Source organism: Hippopotamus amphibius, chromosome 3 (assembly GCF_030028045.1).
Source record: "Hippopotamus amphibius kiboko isolate mHipAmp2 chromosome 3, mHipAmp2.hap2, whole genome shotgun sequence".
Classification (NCBI taxonomy): Eukaryota; Metazoa; Chordata; class Mammalia; order Artiodactyla; family Hippopotamidae; genus Hippopotamus; species Hippopotamus amphibius.
Genome location: NC_080188.1, coordinates 72,969,530 through 72,993,491, shown reverse-complemented (window position 1 = coordinate 72,993,491; position 23,962 = coordinate 72,969,530). Strand labels below are relative to the sequence as shown.

Genomic DNA, 23,962 nt, shown 5'->3' with positions numbered 1-23,962 from the left:
TGAAACAGTCTAGCTTTTAACCCGGCTGAGTTTCTCATACGTAATCATGATACTGCTGCAGTGCCTTTTCTCATGGAAATGCCTTCCCCTTGGATTTCTTTCCTCTAATATCCACACTTCTTAGTTCTTCACATCCTGTAGTTTCCTGATTTCGTCACAAAATAACTGCTCCCTTCTTTGAATTCTGTGGCACATTGACTTGTATCTGTTTCTGACCTGTCACTTTACATGTTGTGCTAACATCACTTAAAATAGTTAATGTTGCTGTTATCCACAGAACAGTAACTAAGCGCTTTACAAGCAAGTATTTCATCCTTACTACAATCCCATAAGGTATTTACTAGTCAGGATGGGCTAGGAGTTGCTGCAGTAAACAACAGCAACAAAACCTCCCAACTCTCAGTGGCTTAATACAACAAAGATATCTTACTTATGTTTTATGTCCATTTGTGTGTCAGCAAGGAGAGTCTGCTCATCATAGGCTGACAAAGCAGTCTCCACTTGAACATTGTGCATTGACAGGCCAGTAATTAAATGCCGTCACTTGAAGTGAAATCCATCATTTCTCATCATAATTTATTGGCCAGAATTAGTCACATAGCCATAGCTACCACCAGGAGAGCTGTGTTCTTCCTATGTGCCTGAAAGATGGAGAGCCAATATATGGGATGAACGAAGTTCATGAATGCCTCAGATAGGTACTATTATTATCCTTATGTTATAAATGAAGAAACTAAGGCTTGGAGAGGTTAAAGGGTTATTCCAGAGTAGTCTGCCAAGATTAAAAATGAAATCTGCTTTACCCCCAAGCCTGAGCCTGTAAGCTCTACACAGTGTGGACTGTGCATCTTCTCTCAGCCTGTCAATTCTCTGTTTAAAACACCTCACAAACAGGAGGTGTGTCTGATTCATCTTTGTACCCCCGAGCCCTAGCACCATGTTCTGCATCAAGTACCACCACGTAACTGTTACACATTAATAAATTTGTCATGCTGTGTTGATTTTCTTACTTTTTCTCAGAACTTAGCATTCCTAGTAATGAGTTCTGGTATCAGTTTTAGAATGTCTTTAGCAATATACAGAAATATTCTTTTTCAGACTTCCTCATGTGTAACCAAGTCCACCTTCCATAGTAGTACACGATACTGAAGTGCCACCATGTCAGAAAGGCTCTTTTCTCAGTAACATGGATGGAGATTAAACCTACTGGTTTGCATAATACAACAGAGTAAGAAACATAGAGACATTTCAAAATACACTGAATGCTTGGATTGCTGGTTACTGGACCAACAGGCACGGCATTTGGGCCAAAGATAACGCCCAGAAGAAGCCAGTGATTTTCATGTGTTTTTCAAAGCTATGGCAGTCAAGATTCTGGTGAAGCTCTCATTGAATTGACCTGATTTTAGGAACATGGACTGAGTGAAATCCTACTCAAGAAAATCAGCAAGGGCACTTTAGAGTTCCTTCGTCTGGGTAGGAGTAGAGTGTATTTCTCCTAAGCAATATTCATGACACTGTCTGGGCTCAGTTGACATTCTGTAATGTCATCGTCAGTGCCATTGTGGTCATTCTAACTGAGTGATGCCTGTGCTCAGGTCCATAAATCCATACCCTCAAAATGAGATTTGCGTGGAAGGACTGGCCCAGTATGATGTCTGCCAGGCAGTCTGGGCAGCGCATGGGCTCACCAACCCTGTAATGTCCTCATTAGGCCCCCCAGAAGAAGGCAGAATTTTCTCATATTTTAGAGTCCATAAAAATTAAGGAAAGTGCTTCCAGAGTAAGCTCTACCATAGAAAACTCACTTGCAAGGAAGAGGAGCTAAGTTACTGTTAATTAAATGATGACACTTTACTTCTTATTTACCAGGTAATGTTTTTTGTCTTTTTTTTATATTAACAACTTCAATTGATTCTCACTTTGAAGACATAAATCTAAACTGAAATCTTCTTTTTAACTGGATCAAAAGGGTTATGCATTTCAAAATTGATTTCACTCTGCCATATTGCCCTCACAAAAGGTTACATCAGTGGGTTACATTCCCACCAAAAGTATGTAAGACCGTTTACACTATTGCCAACATGAGCTATTATCAAATTTAAAAACAAATGCCAATTATGAACAAGAATTATCTTGTTTAATTTCCATTTTTCTGACTTCAGTTAGGAAATATTTTTACAAATGTTTTAACACATTTATCTGAAGTCTTAAAATGAGTTTGGGCAAAAAAATTAACAAGAAATATTTTTTACCAGCAGTATAATCGTCTATTATTGAAAATGTGTTAGAACAGACAAAATAATTTTTAAGTTGTCTGGATACAAGATCAACATGCAATCAATGGTTATCAGTTGATTAGGAATTAGGAATGACATTACCTAAGCGGTAACAAAACTTTGTCCCTTCCTTCCTTCCTTATTTCCTTGCTTCCTCCCTTTCTTTTTCTTTCTTTCCTTCCTTCCTTCTTTCTTTCCTTCCTTCCTTTCCTTTCTTTTTCGTTCCTTCCTTCCTTCCTTCTTTCTTCCTTCCTTCCATCCTCCTTCCTTCCTTCCTTTTTCTTCTTTCTTTCCCTTCCTTCCTTCCTTCCTTTCTTTCTTTTCCTTCTTTCTCTTTCTACCTTTTGACCCCCTTCACCCATCTCTCCCACTCCTCATCCCACACCTCTGACAACCACCAATCTATTCTCTGTATCTATGAGCTTGTTTTTGTTTCTTTTTAAATTTCACATGTAAGGGAGATCATATGGTATTTGTCTTTCTCTGTCTGATTTATCCACTTAACATAATGACCTCAAGGTCCATTCAGTTGTCACAAATGGCAAGATTTCATCCTTTTTTATGGCTGAATAATATTTCATTGTGTATATATACCACAATTTCTTTATCCATTTATCCTCAATGGACTCCATGTTTGGCTATTGTAAATAATGCTGCAGTGAACATGGGGGTGCATATATCTTTTAGAGTCAGTGTTTACATTTTCTTCAGATAAATACATAGAAGTGGAATTGCTGGATCTTATGGTGGTTCTATTTTTAGTTTTTTGAGGAATCTCCACACTGTTCTCCATGGTGGCTGCACCAATTTACTTTCCCAACAGTACATGAGGGTTCCCTTTCTCTACATCTTTGCTGATACTTATTATTTGTTGTCTTTTTGATAATAGCCATTTTGAGAGGTGCAAGGTGGTATCTCATTGTGGTTTTGATTTGCATTTTCCTGATGATTAAAAGTGTTGCGTGTATTTTCCTGTGCCTCTTGGCAATCTGTATGTCTTCTTCAGAAAAATGTCTATTCAGATCTTCTGCCCGTTCTCTAATTGGATTGTTTGGGGGTTTTTTGCTGTTGAGTTGCATAAGCTCTTTATATATTTTGGGTATTAGCTCCTTATCAGATACCTGATCTGCAAATATTTTCTCCCATTTAGAAAGTTTCCTTTTTATTTTATTTTATTTTTTGATGGTTTCCTTTGCTATGCAGAAGCTTTTTCATTTGATGTAGTCCCACTTGTTTATTTTTGCTTTTGTTGCTTTTAACTTTGGTGTCAGATTCAAAAAATCATCTCCAAGACCTATGTCAAGGAGCTTATCACTTACATTTTCGTCTAGGAGTTTTAGGGTTTCAGGTCTTACATTCAAGTCTTTAATCCATTTTTGTATATGGTATAAGATAGTTCAAGTTTCATTCTCTTACATGTGACTGTCCAGTTTTCCCAACACCATTTATTGAAGAGATTGTCCTTTCCCAATTGTATATTCTTGGCTCCTTTGTCATAAGTTAATTGACTATATATATGTGGGTTTATTTCTGAGCTCTCTATTCTGTTGCATTGATCTGTGTCTGTTTTTGTGCCAATACCGTATTGTTCTAATTACTATAGCTTTATAATCAGGGAGTGTGATGCATCCAGCTTTGTTCTTCTTTCTCAAGGTTTCTTTGGCTATTTGGGGGTGGGGGGGTGGTGATTTCATACAAATTTTAGGATTATTTGTTCTATTTCTTTGAAAACTACCATTGGAATTTTGGTAGGGATTGCACTGAATCTGTAAATTGCTCTGGGTAGTGTGGACATTTGAACAATACTGATTCTTCCAATCCATAAGCATGGCATATCTCTTCATTAATTTGTTTCTTCTTTAGTTTCTTTCAGTAATGTCTTATAGTTTTCAATACACAGCCTTCCACCTCCTTGGTCAAATTTATTCCTAGGTATTTTATTCTTTTTGATACAGTTGTAAATGGGATTGTTTTCTTAATTTCTTTGTCTAACAGTTTGTTACTCATGTATAGAAATGCAACAGATTTTTGAGTATTGATTTTGTATCCTGCAACTTTACTGAATTCATGTATTCTAACGGTTTTTTGAAGGAGTCTTTAAGGTTTTCTATATATAATACCATGTCATCTGCAAATAGTGACAGTTTTACTTCTTCCTTTCCAATCTGAATACCTTTTATTTCTTTTTCTTGTCTAAGTGCTCTGGTTAGTACTTCCAATACTATGTTGAATAAAAGTGGCTAGAGTGGACATCCTTTCAGCTCTTCACCATTGAATATGATGTTAGCTGTGAGTTTGTCATATCTGGCCTTCATTATGTTGAGGTACTTTCCCTCCATACCTGCTTTGTTAAGAGTTTTTATCATAAATGTTGAATTTTGTCAAATGATTTTTCTGCATCTATTGAGACTGTTATTTGACTTTTACCCTTCATTTGTTAACATGGTGTAATTGTGGATATTGAACCATACTTACATCCCTGGAATAAATCCCACTTGATCATGACGTGTGATCTCTTTAATGTATTGTTGAATTCACTTTGCTAATATATTGTTAAGGATTTTTGCACCTATGTTTATCAGGGATGCTGGCCTGTAATTTTCTTTTCTTCTGAGGTCCTTATCTAGTTTGGGTAACAGGGTAATGCTGGCCTTATAAAATGAGTTTGGAAGAGTGCTCTCCTCTTTTATCTTTTGGAAGAATTTGAGAAGGATTGATATTAGTTCTTCTTTGAATGTTTGGTAGAATTCACCAGTGAGGGTATCTGATTCTGAACTTTTACTTGTTGAAGGCTTTTGATTACTGATTCAATCTCCTTACTAGTAATTGGTCTGTTCAGATTTTCTATTTTGCCATGATTTAGTCTTGTTAGGTTGTACATTTCTAGAAATTTATCCATTTCTTCTAGGTTGTCCAATTAGTTGGCATGTAATTGTTTATAATAGTCTCTTATTATCATTTGTACTTCTGTGGTTATCAATGGTAACACCTCCTCCTGCATTTCTGAGTTTATTTATTTGGGTCCTCTTTCTTTTTTTCTTGGTGAGCCTAGCTAAGGACTTGTAAATTCAGTTTACCTTTTCAAAGAATCAGCGCTTAGTTTCATTGATCTTCTCTGTTGTCTTTTTAACATCTATTTCATTTATTTCTGCTCTAATTTTGTTATTTCTTTCCTTCTACTAACTTTAGGCTTCGTTTGTTCTTCTTTGTGACCTTTGTCCTTCAATTGTGATAAAAAAAAAAACCTTCTGTAGGGTTATCACAGACTATTACTTCAGAGGGTTGTCAATTAAAGGACATTGTCATAAAACTAGAAGAGAAAACTGAGCCACAGACAACTTAAATTACTTGCCAAAGATCACAAAGCTAAGGAGGGGTCTTCAAACCCTGAAATCAGAGCACATACTCAACTGCTGCAACATATGTGAGAAAACAGAATAGAAAAAAAGAAAAGAAACTGAGTCTCCTTGGCAGAGTTTGGAGAAAAGGGATGGAATGTTAAGGGAAGAAAAGGGACATATGAGCTGTGTCTTGAATTATGAGCAAGACTTGCCACACCAAAAAAAATTTTTTTGAATTGAGAAGGACATTCCAGAGTTATGGTGAGGAATGTGGGGTAAACATGAGGGTGGAGCAGAAGATGTGACAAGGACCAGATTGGGTGAGCCTTCTTTGTGTGCTGTGACTTTGTGTTGTAGGCAGTAGGGAGCAGCTGAAGCATTTCAAACGTGGGGAGTGATATCATATTTGTATTTTAGAAAGCTAAGGCAGGAAGCAGAAACCAGACCAGGTTGGGAAGAGCCTTGAAAAAAGTGGGTATTTCTTTCTGTGGTACTTCATGGTACAAATTTGAAAATTGTGCAAAGGTAATGGAGCTGCCAGCTAATATTTACCAGATTTATTGGGCCATGGAGAGTGGGGGAGGACAAAGCATTTCGAGGCCAGTGTTACCCTCTTCCCACATAAAGCAAGCAGGCTGATAGCTGAGTGTGGGCCTGATGAGACTAGTATTTGACAGTGTTTCTCTTCTGTAGCCAAGTGCATACACTTAAGGTAGATGACTTTTCCTCTGGTTTTGTGCAATCCCTAATCCTGTAACTAGAGTACTGCCCCCGTTAAGCTGGAGCACAAAAATACATTGGGAAAGAATAAAACACTTTGAATTCCTCCAACTCCCCCCCACCTTGCTCATGACAGTTCAGTGTGGGGAGAAAGTGTGGTAGAGTATAGATTTGGGTACAAAGCACTGACAGCAGGACTGGCTTTGAGTCCCAGCTCTGCAGTTTACTAGCTCTTTGGGTAATTTAATTTACTTTAAGCATCTTCAGCTTCCTCCTCCATAAAATGTGAATAATAATTTCTACCTCATAGGGCTGTTGTGAGTTAGTAAAGTCTGTAACATGCTTGGTACATAGTAGGCATTTGGTAACCAGTAGATATTGTTTATTAAGTAAATTCGTGTTTATTAATTAAACACACACTCTTACTTCATTGGCAGCTTTGCAGACGAGATTCAGAGCTCTGAAGGAACATTTTGACTCCCCACAGAAGCACTAGATAGATCTTATTTAAACATGTTGCCTAGGAGAATGGGATTCTTTGGTCCCTGAGTGACTCACATTCTTTGAGCACTGTTTCATCAAGGGGAATGAAACAGCTTGCTTTGGTGCCAAAAGGAAAGCCCCAGGATCCTAACCTCCATGGGAGGGTGGCAGGGTCTAATAAAGCCTAAATGAGATAGAAGGGCCACAACAGCCCCCTTCCTCCTCCCGGTGGGGGAAAACCTGTCCTTTAATTGAGGAGGGAGTCCCACATATAGGTGAAAGGACAACAGAAAATAAAAATGATATCGCGTATATGTGGAATCTAAAAAAAGGGTACAAATGAACTTATTTACAAAACAGAAGTAGAGTCACAGATGTAGAAAACAAACTTATGGTTACCAGTGGGGGTGGGGGAGGGAGAGAGGGATAAATGGGAGATTGGGATTGACATGTACACAATATTATATATAAAATAGATTAATAAGGACCTACTGTATAGCACAGGGAACTCTACTCAATACTCTGTAATGACCTATATGGGAAAAGAATCTTAAAAAAGAGTGGATATATGTATGTTTATAACTGATTCACTTGGCTGTACACCTGAAACTAACACAACGTTGTCAATCAACTATATGCCAATAAAAAATTTTTAATAAATTTAAAAACAGAATAAATAGATGTGGAAACAAGTTTAGCAGGGGTTTGTCATTTCTGCCCCCCAGATGGGAACTTATATTATTCATAATCACGTCAGCATTGTGATGCAGTTGTTGGCATCATCTTTTGTCAGGGGTTTCAAGAGCTCTTTGTAAAAGGTATGCTTTTCTTTGATGAATAAGGAAGGAGAAGAGTTTTGGTCAACGCTCGGCTGTATTTCCAGCTTGTCAGGTCGTTAGGAGATAAACTGTATTGTCCTGTTGTTCCTCTGTATCTATTTTCTCATGCAGCCTTTATTAAAACATGGGAAGGGAAAGCACCCCACTGCGAATCGCACAAATAGGATGAGTTGAGATAGACTTTGCCTTAGAGATGTTTATTGAACTGTTGGAGCATTTCACTAAACTCCAAGTTCTTTCCCTGTTCCTTTATTTATTTAGTCTAGTGACTTTTATTTTTCCTTCCATATGGGAGGGAAAAAATTGTTTTGTAATCCCAATTATAAGGAAATCGTCTTCCTATTCGGTCAACGTAAGAAATATGGTATTAGGAATAAATGAGTGTTAGTTAATAGCCAACATGGTCACCCTGTTCATTTTAGCACTGCTTTTGTTGCCCTTAGTTCTCACTTTGATTTTTTTTTAATTTGCAGTTACTTGCTTTCAGTATTAAAAAGGTTAGAGCAGAAATTAGAGTAATAATCTGAAATGTAAAAACAATATGTAATAGTGGCATTAATAAGATGACTGGTAGCTTACAATTAAGAATGGTCAGGACTTATGGATTAAGCTTCGTGGGTATTCTTTATTGCCTCTCTCTCTCTCTCTCACACACACACACACACACACACACACACACACACACACTCACTGGCAAACTCCATACCTAAAAGATAAAATTTGACAGATAAGAAATGAAGTCTTGGAGAGCTAAGACTTGCCTAAGGTCAAACAGGCAGAAAACGATGGATACAGGAGGGTGGCCTTTCAATGGCCTTTTCTGTTGTAGTTTCCAGGGAACCACTGAAACACTGTGGTACTGCCTTAAAGGAAAGGGCTGTGTCTTATTCATCTTGGTACCCAGCTCCTAGCACAGAACAGAATGGAACAAGGGGATGACGTAACTAGCACTTTATTTTGGGAAGATAAATCTGGCAAGGATGAGTGGGATGGAAAGAACAGGGAAAGATTGGTGGCATGGGGAGCAGTGTAGATGTTATTACAACAATACAGAAAAAGAGTTAATGAGAGCATGAATGAGGGACCAGCGTGGGCAAAAGAAAAGAGGCAATGAAGGTAGAAGAGATTTAGGAAAAATGAGTCGTGGGACTTGATGGCTACGTGCAGGCAGTGAGGAGTGCCTGGCCTTTGGATAAATATCCCTTCATGTAGCAAATATTTCTGGAGCATCATCTGTGTGCCAGGCTCTAGTCTAGTTGCTGGTGAATTAGGCAAATGAAGGTTTTGCTCTCATAGAGCTTATGTTCTCCTTGGAGGATGGACGGGTCAGAGTTCTCCAGCTAGCCACTATATCCCACTGTATATTCTTAAGGAATTAGCTTGTGTGGTTATAGGCGAGTCTGAAATCTGTAGGGCAGGTCTACAGGCTGGAAATGCTGAGCAGAGGCTGATGCTGCCATCTTGAGGCAGCTCTTTTCTTCCTCAGGGGAACCAGTTTTGCTCTTAAGGCTCTTCAACGGATTGGATCAGGCCCACCCAGGTTATTTAGAATAATCTCCTTTATTTAAAGTCAACCAATTGTAGATATTAATCGCTTCTGCAGACTACCTACCCTAAGTTAGTGTTTGATTGAATAACTGCCCCCATAGCCTAGTCAAGTTGACACGTAAAACTAACCATCACAGAGAAGATGTAAGAATGACCAGTGCAGAGAGAGAAAACACTTGGGGTGTAAGAGTCAGTACCGGCTTCTGTGTGTGGGAGACTCGGGGAGGCCTTTTCTGCAGGAAGAGATGTATCTTCATCTTAAATATGAGGCAAATGAGACTTGGGAATATTAAGTGATTTATCTAGGCTAAAACAGCTAACGACTGGCCCTGCTGTCTTTCTGACAGCAGCATATGTGCAGGAAACACAACAGAGCCTGCCTCCCAGGAATGATCAAAGGGACCAGAATGTCTGACGTTTTTTTCCCCAGAAGGGACACCAGTGAGTGAGCAAACTTAGATTAGGAATTTGTTTTCTGAATGTAGAGCCTGAACATAGGTCGATTATTGCTTTGGGGTGGGGGGTGCTGGGGGACCCTTCCTGCAGCGTCAGCCCCTCCCTCCCAAGGCTGCACTGGGACTGGCCTTCTTCCCGTGCCCGAGGTCCGGGCTTTTGTACGAGCCAGCCGTTCTGCCTGGAAGACCCTTCCCCCTCTCCTCCCCTTCATGTGGACAATGTGTGTGTAGCCCTCAGGTCTGAGCTTCGGCACCTTGTCAGGGAAACTTTCTCTGTGTACCCAAGCTAGGACACATCTCCCAGTTACAAGCCCCCCGCTAACACCATGTTCTCCTCATGTGGTACCTAGCACTGCTGTCATGAAGTGGTTTATTTCTGTGTTATTAGTGTCTCCCTCTCCTGTGAGGCTCCTGGAGAGAAGGAGCCACATCACTATTGTGCTGACCCCCAGTGAGGAGCACAGCTCTTGGCAGATGTTACTTGTCGGATGGATGCACGGATAAAGGGTTGAAGGAATGTGATACACACCTTCTAAGCAGTAAGCCTGTAGGGCATTCTAAACAGTCCTCTGGAAACACACGACACATCCAGGTTGCTCCTCTCCTTTTCCTAACCCCCCAAGTCTTATCATATCCTGCACACAGCTAATCCCATCCTTAGGACATGGGTTCTTCTCCATGTCAGTTTCAGAAGTGGCACTCCTTGAACTCTTCTCTGATTTGTGGGGTCCTTTGTAAGCATTTGAGCCTACAGCCTTCTAACACAAAGAAAGCTGTTAGAACTGTTTGAACAATGGCAGACGAGAGTGAGGGGAGAGAGTGGAAGAATTCCAGGAATAGTGCAGCGTTGGGGAGTCAGGCATGGATGGCGTGTCCGAAGGACACCTTCATACTTAAGACACACCGCTCTCTCTCTTCTTTCCCCAGGCAGGAAATTCTGACTGCTTCTGCCTAGGGTCTGGAGTCTTGTGAGTGAGAAGACCAGGTTCTGACTCGAGCAGCCCCTGATACCTCTGAGTAGGCTCCTGTGAGCCAAGTTGAGAGGAAGTTTAGTCAAGACCTCCCACCCCCGCACTTACTAAACACCCCCCCTTATCCTGCCACTCAGGGGAGGGCTCCAGGGGAAGGCGCGTAAGGTTGGCAATAGAGGTGAGCGCGTCAGCTGTACAAACAGAAAAGCTTATGGTACCTTTCCCTTCGGCTTCTGGTGTGACAGCCACCCGCCATATCAACTTAAAACATCCCTTGTGCTGTGAAATGCTTGCAGGAGCTCTTCTGCGCTTTTGTGTGAGTCCCCAAATATCAACAGAAGTGAGGCTTTGTTTTGCAGTTGTCTTTTGACTGTGGATAAAGAAATTTTGGGTTGATTTAAAAGTAGCAACTCTCAGGTTATCCTGCAAAGCCTGTGCAAGTTTCCCCACTTGCCTTCTTTCATTCAAGATTCCTCATGTCGAAAAAGAGAGAAATTTCTCTGTTTCTACAGTCTCTACATTTTCTGAAACTTGGAAGGCTCAGCTGCAAATCATAGAGGACCCTCCTGGGAGCCAGACAGATGTTGACTGTATCGCCACAGGGTATAACAGGAAGCATTATTGGCCCAGGTGTTCGGAGATGGAGGTCCGAGTCTTGGCTGTGCTGCCAAGCAGAGCGTGACCTTGGACAAATCTCTGGGCTGGAGTGGACTAGGTGGTCTCCGCAGTTACCGCCACGCTAAGATGTATGGTTCTCATTGCAGGCATCTTTTCCACAAGTCCTGTGTTGACCCCTGGCTCCTAGACCATCGCACCTGTCCCATGTGCAAGATGAACATTCTTAAAGCCCTAGGGATCCCGGTAAGCACAGCACAGCCTACAGCATCGTCATGTCTGTCTTTCTGCATTTCCCGCAAAGCAGGGAGAAAACAGCATCCCTGGATTTTCTGTGTCCCCTCACTCCCATCGCAGTGGCATCACCCGATGAGGCCCTAAGAGCACTCCCATGTCTGGATACATTTCTCCTCTCACTTTTTCTCAGTCTGAGAACGTCATGACCCTCTCACCATGTCCTTTGTATTCGTCTGTGAGTTGAAATGTTGCCTGAGCAGCTCATAGGTTCCTCTTCTGGGCTGCAGTGGGTGCAGGCAGGTGGGACACCAGCAGAGGCCTCTTGGGTCAGTTGTACACTGATGACACTCTTGTGTCATTTGCCTGCACTGGTATCGAGCAGACCCGCGTGCCGAACTTTCCGATGTTGCCCCGGAGGAAAGAAGCTCTCCCCAGTGATGGGAGGGGAGTCCAGCTGCTGGGAATCTGGCTCAGAGGCCTCTGCTGAACTCAGATCTCTGTGGGGAGCTTGAGCGAGCAGGAAACCAGAGCCAGACCACTGAACTCTAGCGCCCTCAGTTATATGTTTTATCAAACCTATTTACTCCCCCAGTGCAAAGAGGATCCCCCCAGCTGGCTGGTGTGATGCTCCAGGGAAAGGCTTTCCTGGGACCATATCGAGTGAAGGCCACAGGCTGGTGGTTGGTGAGACACCAGCTGCTGTGGGGAGGGCAGGAAGCAAGCCAGGCCACCAGACCTGAGGGCTGCGCAGAGATGTGAGAACAACATAGGCGCCATCTAAAAGAAGCTAGAAAACAGCATACAGAGGCCAGCATCCCCTTTTCCCCCTCTGCTTTGCTGCCACCTCTTCTTGTCACTCCTCACTACTAATGGCAGAGAATAAACAGAATTTTAAAAGTCCCAAGATATCACTGAAGAAGAAAGGATCAGATCAGATATCAAAGGCTTTCTTTAATGCCAAAGGGCTCATTATCCCAGGAAGATCAGAGTGACTCTGCTGGAGAGGGCACACCTGAAGCATCACGAGGCCACAGATTGGCTGAATTTCTACCCCGTACCAGCTGCCTCCCTGCCAGCTGTACACTGATTTTTTTTTTTAACAGTCAATATACCAAACACAAATCAACTTGTGTGACTATAGCTTTGAGCTAGGTTTTGGAAGGCAATGCATTAAATTTTCCGACCAGTGTTGTGAATGCATAGTACATGCAAGGTGAAAATCAATGCCAGTGAACATGAAACATGAGTGAAAACCCAACATCTCTATCAGATACTGACTTAGAAAATTAAACTCACTGTCTGCATGTTTCACATTTCGGGCTCTAACTGGTTCTCCCAGGGAGGAGGGACATGTATGTACATGTGTGCTTGCATGTATGTATGTGTGTCTTTGGGTTCCAAAATGTTTAACATACTCACAGTTAAAGGTAGACAGATTTAATCCCTTTTTGCCTAGGATATTTTCAAAGCTCCCAGTTTTCAATCCCTGTGCTCCTTGGTCAGGACAATAAAAGCAAGCTACCCCCGGTGGTTAAATTTTACACTAAATAGCATTTGACTCCAGACTTTTCCTGGAGAGGTATGACTTCTCCAGAACCTACTTGTAAATGACTCAAGAATACAACTAGTAATTGTTTTTAACATTGAATTATGGGGTGGCCTTAAGGCTTGTTTCCAAAATGAGTATCATTTTAACTTTTAGCAGTCAGGCATCCTGGCCATGGTTTGATGCCTGTCAGGTCTGGATAGGATTTTACTTAGCACACTTGACTTCCAGAAAAGTAAACTTCAGTAGCATCTTTGGATTTTGCCAAGGATTCTTAAAGGCCAGACGACAGCAACATGACACGCACCCAAGCTCGCCCCAGAGAACAGAACATCCTCTGTGAAGAAGAAGCATGTATGCTGCTTCTTGCGAAGCATATGGCTGCCCTCAGCGCCTTCCCGGGACTTTTCTGGTTTTTGTCCTAGAGGATGATACTGAAGTCTGGATCAGGGAGGAATTTCGGATGTTGTTCTCCATCCTTCACCTTTGGGTAGTACTGTGCCTAAATTATACCAAAGAGAGGATGTTTTTACTCCATTCTTAGAACTCTCCGTGTAAATGGACAGGCTCACAGCCTTCTCAATTAGAAAACACGTCCTATAGGTAACTGAAACCCTTTTCATGCAGCTCAAAGAAGTTGTATAATTTTTCTAAACTCCTTTTGCTCCTTTTCTTCCTCATCAAAGAAAACTGAAAAGAGCCTGGCAGTCTCTGATAATTGGCGCCTGTCGGTCTTTCATCTCTGTATCCCTTACACATGCTAAGAGCTCAGTAGACATCTGTGGCTTGGTAGCCCTTTGGAGTGTGAAGGCTGCCAGTCACAGAATCGTGTTTATGAAATTCACCCTGATCCTCCTTTGAACAGCATCCACTCACCAAGGACTTGGTTGTTATCCTGATCCACTAGATTGTCCAAATACGGGTTTCTGTGTCTGATTTCGGTCTTTGTTTTGTTGTTGTTAACTGAGTAGCCTTGTGCCTGCCTGTGCTGTAAGGCAAATAAATATGAGTGGAAAACTAAGAGCTGGGGACATTTTCATTTCATAAGTGGATGTCTCTAAAATGAGCTAAGGAATGAGAGCACAGCTCATGGATTGTGAAATTCCTATTACAATGGTACCTCTTCCCGTTGTATTTTGCAAAGAGAAATAAAAGACTGAACTGAAAGGGGTAGGTTCTTTATTGTCAGAGTGTTTTCATCCCTTTATCTACATTCAGGTGCTTCATCCTCCTTTCGCTCCAGTCAGGTCTAGGGGTGTCTTTGCAGGATGACAGAACACATCCGTGAGCGCTCCTGTAAGGTACCATATAACACAGGCCTTTTTTATCCCAGCAAACACCGACTCCTATCACTGTTATCCTGGAATGAATAGGAGGATTGTTAAGAAGAGGAAATCCCGTGTAGCTAGTGTGTTCACTAGTCCCTAACTCTTCCGCATTTGTTTATTTGAGGAGTTTTCCCTGCTAACCTGAATTTGCATACCTATATGGTATTCACTTACAGATGGCATTTGACATCTCTTACTAAACATTATGACTGTAATTTCTCTTAGAGGTATATAAATTGGGTTTCTTTTCAAAATATTATTCTATTTGATGAACCATTTCGAGTGGATATAAACCATGAGCTTCTGTAAGGTTGGTCTGTTAAATATTATACCGAAGCCAAGTTATCCGTGCCTGCGCCCGCTAACAGTCTCACTGAGCTAATTCGCTCCTTCTCTTTTCCTCTACCCACCTCTGTTAAAGACATAGCACTGTTCCTCCCAGCCCACAAAGTAAAAGTGAACACCCTGCATCAAAATTAATAAAATAATTTTATAAAAAAGAGAAAAGAAAGAAAATAGGAACAAGACCAACAAGCAAAGTCAACATTTTGAAAAATCTGTTGGTTGTTCTTGCATCTGTGGTCACATTCTGGTGCTTATGGCTGAAAGAACCACCAGCACAGGGTCCTCACTTGGAACTCTTCCTCCCTGATACCCCCACACAATTTTGATTTGCTCATAAGCATCTTTACATAGTGTAGCGGAGGGAAAGAAGTTGTTTTTTCTTCTACCCTCCTAGGTTCTCCAGTTGGGCCCTGTAAATTAGACTCCTAAAAGACAGTTTAACAAGAGAAGAATCAGACAGAAGTTTATGAACACATGCATCATGTGTACACATAGGCGCACTTGGTGATGTGTGACTCAAAGTGGTGGTTAAAACTTCAGCTTCTGTAGCATCTTTGAAAAAGAGCAGTACGTTTTTAGAGAAGCGACAAGACGAGGGGAAAGGACTTTGAGTTTCTAGAGCAGCAAATTGGGAGGAGATAAATATACAGGGGAACCAACGGCAGGTGGGTTTGTTGTATGTTCCATTTTGGCGTCAACTCCCAGTCACTGGTGATAAGAATATTCTTCCCCTCTTCTGGTACAAAGAGGGGACCCCCTTACAAATTTATGTCCTGCTTGTAGGCAAATAGGAAGAGGGCAGAGAGCTTTTCTTTACCCAGTTCTCAATTGTTTCAGCTAAAAACAGTTTTTATGCCAACATAGCATATTTTGGGGTGGCATATTCTGCTACCCTTGAATGGCATACTTTGCCTTGCACAGAAATTGAATTTTTAAAGTATTTCCTCAGATCTTCTCTTCAGTGATCTAGGATCTGGGCAGATACTAACATTCCCAAGTTGTCAGAGCAGTAAACTGAGACTCAGATAAAATTTCCAAATCAACATTTACTGAGTACTTAATCATTGTGAGGCACTATGTGAGGGCTTGGAACTCAAGGTCAATATGGTGTAGTTACTTCACTTTAAAAAGCTTGTGTCTCACTTCTATGTGGAATCTACATGAAATAAAAAAGAAGACAGATGGGTGGTTGCCAGAGGTAGGAGGTTAGGGGTGGATGAAATGGGTGAGGGGTCAGAAGGTGCAAACATCTGGTCATAAATAAGTCCTGGGGATGTGATGCACAGCATGGTGACTATAATTCACAATACTGTATTGTATTTTTGGAAGTTGCTAAGAGAGTAGATCTTAAGAGTTCTCATCACAAGAATAAAAATTGTGTGACCATGTGAAGTGATGGGTGTTAACCAAACTTATTGGGGTGATCATTTTGCAGTATATACATGTATCAAATCATTATGTTGCACAACTTAAACTAATATAGTATTCCAACCAGTTACATCTCAATAAAACTTGAATTTTGAAAAAAGCTTGTGGGACTTCCCTGGCAGGCCAGTGGTTAAGACTCTGTCCTTCCAATGCAAGGGGCGCGGGTTGGATCCCTGGTCAGGGAACGAAGATCCCAGCGGCAAAAAAGAAAAAAAAAAAAAGCTGGTGAGCTAGTAGAGTGAGACGAACACAGTCACAAATGACTGTAATAGTGGGAGAAGTGTGAAAAGAGTTACAGTATCAAAGATGACTACCTGGGAGGGAGCACTACTTAGAAAAGAGGCACTTGGCCTGGGAATTGAGGGGTGATCAGGAGTTCACCAGGGTTAGTCTGAGACCTTGGGATGGGATTGGGGAAGGGGATGATTGGGGCAAACGTCATCCCAAGTGGAGGAACAGTGTCTGCTAAGGCACTGAAATTGGGAATATGGATGTATTCTGTGTGTTTCCAAATGCTGAAGGTAGGGTCAGAAAAGTGGGCTGGGGCCAGACTGAGCAGTGACTGTTTTGCTATACTAAGGAGCTTATAATTCATTCTTTAGGAGAAAAAAAAAAAAAAAAAGAATCATACCTGTGTTGTTTAAAGAGTGCTCTGGTGAGAAAGTGGAGAGTGGAGTATACCAGGGAAGAAACGATGCGGAGATGGGGAGACTGGGAATGGGGCAAGAAATAGTGGTAACATACCTGCTTGTGTCCAATAGTCTCAGTCAGTAAATTTAGTGGGTCAGTCATTCAATGAGTCGACTTTTGACAACTCGAACTTCTTTTTTTTAATAAATATACTTATTTATTTATTTATTTATTGGCTGCATTGGGTTGCTGCACACGGGCTTTCTCTAGTTGGAGTGTGCGGGGGCTACTCTTCTTTGTGGTGCACAGGTTTCTCATTGCCATGGCTTCTCTTGTTGGGGAGCAGGGGCTCTAGGCACACAGCCTTCAGGTGTTGCAGCATGCGGGTTCAGTAGTTCCCTCATGAGGGCTCAGTAGTTGTGGCTCTTAGGCTCTAGAGCACAGGCTCAGTAGTTGTGGCGCACGGGCTTAATTGCTCCGTGGCATGTGGGATCTTCCTGGACCAGGCATTGAACCCGTGTCCCCTGCATTGGCAGGAGGATTCTTAACCACTGCACCACCAGGGAAGTCTCCACAGCTAGAATTTCAGTGAATTGGCTTGATGCCAGTAGAGATGGAGAAGGCAGAATGAAAAGAGAACACAAGGGGGAGAGGGAATGCGCTGAATTAGAGGTTTTTGTGGGATGATGAAGATTTCCAGCTGACTGTTGGAAACACAGGTGTGGAGCTTGGGAGACTTGGTTTGAGAGCGGAAATCCAAGACAGGAGTCCAGCAGATTGAATTTCTTGCTGTGTGCTCCCAAGGAGCCCATTAGTTGTAGATTTTCTCTTTTCATGAGCTTTGCACACAATGTAGTCATTGTGATGTTAATCCAATCAGCGTCAACCCAGGCTTCCCCTCACCTAAGCCTGCCCGCCCTGATCTGCATCCTTTGGGGGGATGCAAAACCGTGTCGTTGTGCGTCGCTCAAGGTAATGTTGCTGTACAGACCTGAGCAAAACATTTGATTAACAGTTATTCTTAGTACTTCTCAAGACCATATCTCTCCACCACCATCTTTAAAAAATAGTTTTTATGAGTTTGGGCAGAGGCAGAACAACTGAAAATCATTTTTTAAAAGTTGTTTGTGGGAGAGATATCAGTGTATTCAATACCACTTCAGCCAACAGAACTGAGACCGAAGAGTAAAACTGCAAAGTTGCCCAATAAGAGAATAGTCCAAGAAAGCTGGATGTCACAGGCTGCCTTGCACAGCAGAGAGCCCCCCATTTCTATGTTGTTCAAGTGGTGTGAAGAATTTGGGGGGGGGGCCGCAGGCAAGAGTCCTGTAGGGAGTGAGTAATTAAATTAGATGGTCTCACCCCAGTTTTATGATTCTAAGATTTTAATTTAGAGGGTTTGACACATGTATGATCAATTGCATGTTATGTAAACAGGACTTTTTTCTACAGCTGGTTTTTTGGCTTACGTTTAACAACAACAACAATGCCTCACTCTGTGCTTGTGTGTCTGTGTGTGTGTGTGTGTTTATGTATATGTGTGTATCTCTGATGAACAATTCACAGTGAGTCAGATTCTGTCTCCCCTCTCATGCCATCAGTCTATTTGCAAACAACACATGGGTCTTTGGGCATAATTATCAGGCTGTCAACTACTTCTTATGTGAGGAATAAACACGATGTATAAGGAAGAGCTATCATTATAAATAAATATCATATTATTCCCCCAATGTAATTATATTAATGTATGGATATTGCTACTCCTGGAGTTAAAACCTTATCTCTAGATCTAAACAACCTTTGGAAAGAAATTTTGGAAGATGTTTTCACGTTAATTGCAGGACCTATATGTGGAATACCTTTAAATAAAGTGGTTCAGGAAGAAAACAGTAAAGAATTTAGTTTTCCATCGGGACAAAATATTTAGGCTGTAGACAGCTCATCTCCAACCTGATGATGTACACTAAGAATAGGTCCTTTTCTGCTCCTGTCAGCCCAATGCCGACTGCATGGACGACTTGCCCACTGACTTCGAGGGATCTCTGGGCGGTCCGCCAACCAACCAGATCACAGGCGCAAGCGACACGACTGTAAATGAAAGCTCAGTCACTTTGGACCCTGCTGTCCGGACTGTGGGAGCCTTGCAGGTGGTCCAGGATACAGATCCCACCCCGCAGGAGGGAGAAATCATCTTCACCACCAACAGTAAGTTCTGCTGTGCCACTATGCCAGTGCCGTATTCCAAAAGGCTGTTGCCTCACGGGAATTGGGAAAAGGCACTTCTCCTCAAGAAGAAAAAAACATTAAGTGAGTATAACATTGGCAGACTAAACAATCATACCTGACAGGCCTCGAGAAGCCCAGCTCACTCCAGAGCCAGCGGGGCAGACAGCAGAGCTGGCCGTGTGTCTCACTCACTCACACAGTGATGCCACAGCACTGCACACACCCCATGGTACCCCAAAGCAGGTCAGGTGGTGGCTCTGGCCTCTGAGAGTGGAGGCAGGTGAGAAGAGCAACTGCAGGGGGTGTTTAGTGGGACTGGAATAGGACACAACCCACTCACTTATATGCACGTGTGTGTGTGTGTGTGTGTGTGTGTGTGTGTGTGTACAAGGGCTTGGACCTTGCTGAGTGCACACATGGCTGTTTAAGCTGGTCTGGACTGCATGCAGGAGGGCTCTTCCTGCTGTTGCTGCAGGACTCAGATGCAAGTGGAACCCCTTTAGATGGGCATTCTTCCAGTACAAGCTAAACACCTGTACATGGTGACATATTAAAATATCTTTGGGTTTCTTCCCCCTCTCCTGCATAGATGCAAACTAAATGCTGTTCTGGTTGATGGTAGTTATAAAAATGTTAAAATAGCTATGTTAGCATAAGATTGAAGCTCAAACCTAAAATATTTACAGTATAATGCAGCAGAAATAAAAGCATCAGGAGTTCTAAGAAAATCAACATGCAGATTAACTTAGGTTTAACGTTAAAAGGGTGCATGGATGTTGCAGTTTTTGAGGTGTATTTTTTTCCCTTCAGAGAAGTAACCTACTCACTATAGAAAATTTGGAAATGGAGCAAAGTGAATGAAAGCATTTTGGGATATTTCCTTTTAAGTTGGCCTCTTTTTTATGTATCTGTGATGTTTATACATCATTCACACTGAAATTTAAAAAGACATTTTTCTGATGAAGAAACATAACGGTCTTCATTGTTGAAAGACTGAAAGATGAAGAATAAAAAAGAATGCAAAAATCACTCAGTACCCCCCACTACCCAGAAATAATCACTCTTAACATTTTGGCATATTTCCTGATAATCTTTTGATATTGTTGAGACAATAACCATAGGGGTGAATGTTCGATATAGTAACCATAAAACTTTCACAGGACCTCGACAGAGAGTAACTTCGAGAGGAACTTGGTGGCAAACATCCCACCCATGTAGGGTTTATTGTTTTTGGCATGTATGAGTTTTAGCTTGACTTTTAGAGGCATAAGGACCTCAATGCGGAAACATTGACCATTAAACATTAAAAAGCCCTTAAAGATAGATTTCGATCCATTTGTTTTGAAGGTCCAGAGTGGTACTGTCTAGTATTAATGTAATGCAAGCCATAAAAGCAATTTTAAATTTTCAGTAGCCACACTAAAACAAAAATAATTAATTGGTCAAGTTCATTTTAATGACATATTTTATTTAGTCCAATATATGCAAAATATTTTACATTCTTTTTCATGCTAGCTCTTCAAAATCTGCTGTGTATTTTACACTTAGAGCACATCTCAGTTTAGACTAACCCCATTTCAAATGCTAGAAGCCACGTATGGCCAGTGGCTGCCATAATGGAGAATGCAGATTTAGGATCCTAGTAATTTAGGGATATAAGAACCTTAAAGATCATTTGATCTTTACCATGATAAATTTCTGATTTTTGCCACATGAAAATTGTGACCCAGAGGAGTAAGTAAGTGGCTGACTCAGGTCAAATAATAAGTTCTCTTCTCAGAATACAAGATTGCCCCACAATTTTTCCATTTATTGGACATCATTTACCATCAGGTATATCACCATTAGTGGTCTAAGTGAAGTATATTGGAAGGCCTGATAAAATTTTGCTAACAGTTCAAAAACATTTAAGGCATGAGCCTTTTTTGAGCCCATAAGAACCAAGTTAAAAAATGGATCCTATTTCTTGCAGTGAAATGGTTGTTTGATTTTCAAGAGAAAATGTGTTATCTGTTAGACTCTTTTTTTGAAAAGCGGCTACATACTTCATCCATCTCAGCAAAGCCCAGACAACAAATGAAAAGGCATGGTTTATGGGTTAAAATACAACCAGAATGAAATAGGAATTAAAGTCTGTATCATATAACTCATAATCCCAAATGGTTTTGGCTAAAATAGACTCCGAGTGTTTATGTCCATAGCAGGCATTCAGTAGATGTTCCTTGAATGACTTGAGGTGAAAGTGTTTGATCTAAACTTGAACAGCGAGCTTCTGTTCACAACAGAAGGGAAAATGCCAGGTAATTTCAAAGGAAGGTCTTGGTAAAGATGAAGAGACAAGAGGCGTGAGACCATATCTATAGTCTGAAGACTGATGCCGTATTTCAACATGGCTAAAGATACCAATCTCTTAATACAAAAACTGAATTTTTCTCACAAAATACTTTTCCTAGACCATTTATTTCTCTTCTTATTGAAGTATAGTTGATTTACGATGTTTCAGGTGTACAGCAAAGTGATTCAGTTTTATATATATGTATGTACATATGCATATATACATATATATTCTTCAGATTCTTTTCCATTGTAGGTTATTATAAGATGTTGAATATAGTTCCCGTGCTAGACAGTAGGTCCTTGTTGTTTGCCTATTTTATATATAGCAGTGTGTATCTGTTAATCCCCAATTCCCAATTTATCCCTCCCCACCCCTTTCCCCTTTGGTGACCATAAGTTTGATTTCTATGTCTGTGAGTCTATTTCTATTTTGTAAATAAGTTCATTTGCGTAATTTATTTAGATTCCACATATAAGTGATGTCATATGATATTTTAGACCATTTATTTCTGATTAGCTTTATTCATTGGGGTTTAACAGAATACTCCAAATAATCATTCTGATTAGATATTAATGGTTTATACTACTAACTAAATGGTCATCAGTTCCTTAAGGGGAAAATTCTCTCCTCTATACAGATTTGTAAATTGCCTAGTGCCCTAACTCAAATAAATAATCATTAAATGAACAAATACAAATGCATGAATAAATGAGGGGAAAGATTCAAGTTCTCATCACCGTTATCATAACCAACTCTCTAATGCCATAGAAAAAACAATGCAGATGGTGAAAGAAGTGTAGTTGGGATAGAATACTGCTGCAGATCACAAATAATCCACTGGAGGTTGGACCTAACTTTTTTCTACCTTATCCTTTCATGCCTCACATCTCTACAGGTCCAGGAAATTACTAGAAAATGAAGAAGTAACAGTAACTAACAAATACATAACACCAACTCTGTACCAGGCACTCTTTTACATTGTTTGCATGTATTAGCTTACAACAACCCTATAAGGTAGATGTTATTTTTAACATCATTTTACTGATGTAGAAACAGCAGCACGGAGAGATTAAAGTAACTGACCTGAGGTCATAAGCTAGTGACAGGTGGCGCTGGAATTCTAAGGAGCAGTGACTCTACAGCGCCATGTGTAGCTATGCTCAGAGGATGAAAAAGGGGAGAAAACGAACACAGTTCTCGTTTCATTTTTTGACTCTTTTCTTCCGTTTTTCTAAACCTCTGAAAGTTCAAAAATGTGTTTAGTTTCAACTTGCGTTCTCATGCCTACCTCCGTTCTTCCTTTCCTGGCAAATGGTGTTGGTGTATAGTCAATCAAACGCACGTAAAAGGCATTTCAGCACTCAAGGGGGAACAGTGTGAAACAGATTGCCTTTAGAGTGAAGATGGAAAAATCTGGCGTTAAAGGATCATCTTCAGCTCCCAGGAAAAGCAAAAGAGAAAAACATTTACAAAGGAAAGGAAATCCAAACTGGTAGGCAGTCTGACATTTGGGGGAAAGACATTCTTGTATGCATATCTTTAATGTTTCTGACATTTCAGCATTTATAGCCTCACATGGCAGCCCCAAATCACAGTGTTTCTCCTCCACGTTGGTGCAAGGGGTCATTTGTATGCATGCCCAAATGTCACTCAATCTTTATCTGCTCACCTGATTGCACCAAAACCCTACTCGGCCTTCTTACTCCCCAAGCCCAGGCTGTAGCTGCTTGGATTGGCTTCAGCAGGGAAAAAATGTTCCTTAGGACCAAAGGAAAATATAACTAAACAAACAGCCCAGTGTGTTTGGAGACTCCAGACAGGAGCTAGAGAAAGACACAAAGGGAGAAGACTCTCACTCCTTCCCCAAAACATCCCACTCCACACCTTCCCAGGAGGCTCTGAAACCTTCCCTTTGTTTTCCAAGGAAAGTTGCTGACACCCCGTCGTTTCCTTTGTTGAGTCACCACACAAGTCCTCTAGCACTGCCTCTAGATTGTTACCCACTTGCCCCTCTTTCCACCTCAAACTAGAAGGAACCAGCAGTTAGCCCCTGGGGTGGAGGGTGGAGGGGTGGTGGGTGGACGGGTGGAGGGCACTGGGAGCTAGAAAGAGAGGAGATGGGCAGAGTCAAGGACTCCCAGATCTGCCCCAGTATGTTCTGAGGAGCACATGGCGTATTGTGTTTGGGCAGGACACCTGGTCTTCGGACTTCCCAGAAAAAAGCAGTACACATGAATTCTTAGGTAGACTAAAAGCTCAAACTCGGCCAGTTCAATTGAAACGTGGTGTGGCTTTCCTCTGGGAAGCTTCCTATCCCCTCTGATCCTTGTGGGGAGTGTCGTGTACTTAATGTGTTGAGCACACATGGTTTATCATGTGTGCAAAATGCATCTTTATTTCTGCTGCTCTGCCTTCACTGTATGGAATGGGTGTAATAGCCCCCTTCCCTGGGGATGACAATTCCAGCAGGAATTTTCTGCTCACTCTTAGGTAACTGACAGTTCCAAGAGTTCCTTTAGGTCCCAAATGGAGACAAGGGGATTTTTTCTCTGCAGGGTCCTTCTCCTTTTAATCCCTATCACTCAGGTCAGAGGGGCCTCCCTTGCTTATTCACAAGGCCTCCTGAGGCCGCC

The 23,962-nt window shown here is 41.4% G+C and overlaps 1 protein-coding gene across 1 annotated transcript in view; it reads left to right on the top strand.

The window, feature by feature from the left end:
- Positions 1-23,962, top strand: part of RNF150 (ring finger protein 150) — a 254,113-nt gene that overhangs the window by 189,763 nt on the left and 40,388 nt on the right. The window contains exons 5-6 of the mRNA XM_057727310.1: positions 11,401-11,497; positions 18,760-18,970. Of these exons, the coding sequence (XP_057583293.1) occupies positions 11,401-11,497; positions 18,760-18,970 (308 nt within the window). The remainder of the gene's footprint in view (positions 1-11,400; positions 11,498-18,759; positions 18,971-23,962) is intronic.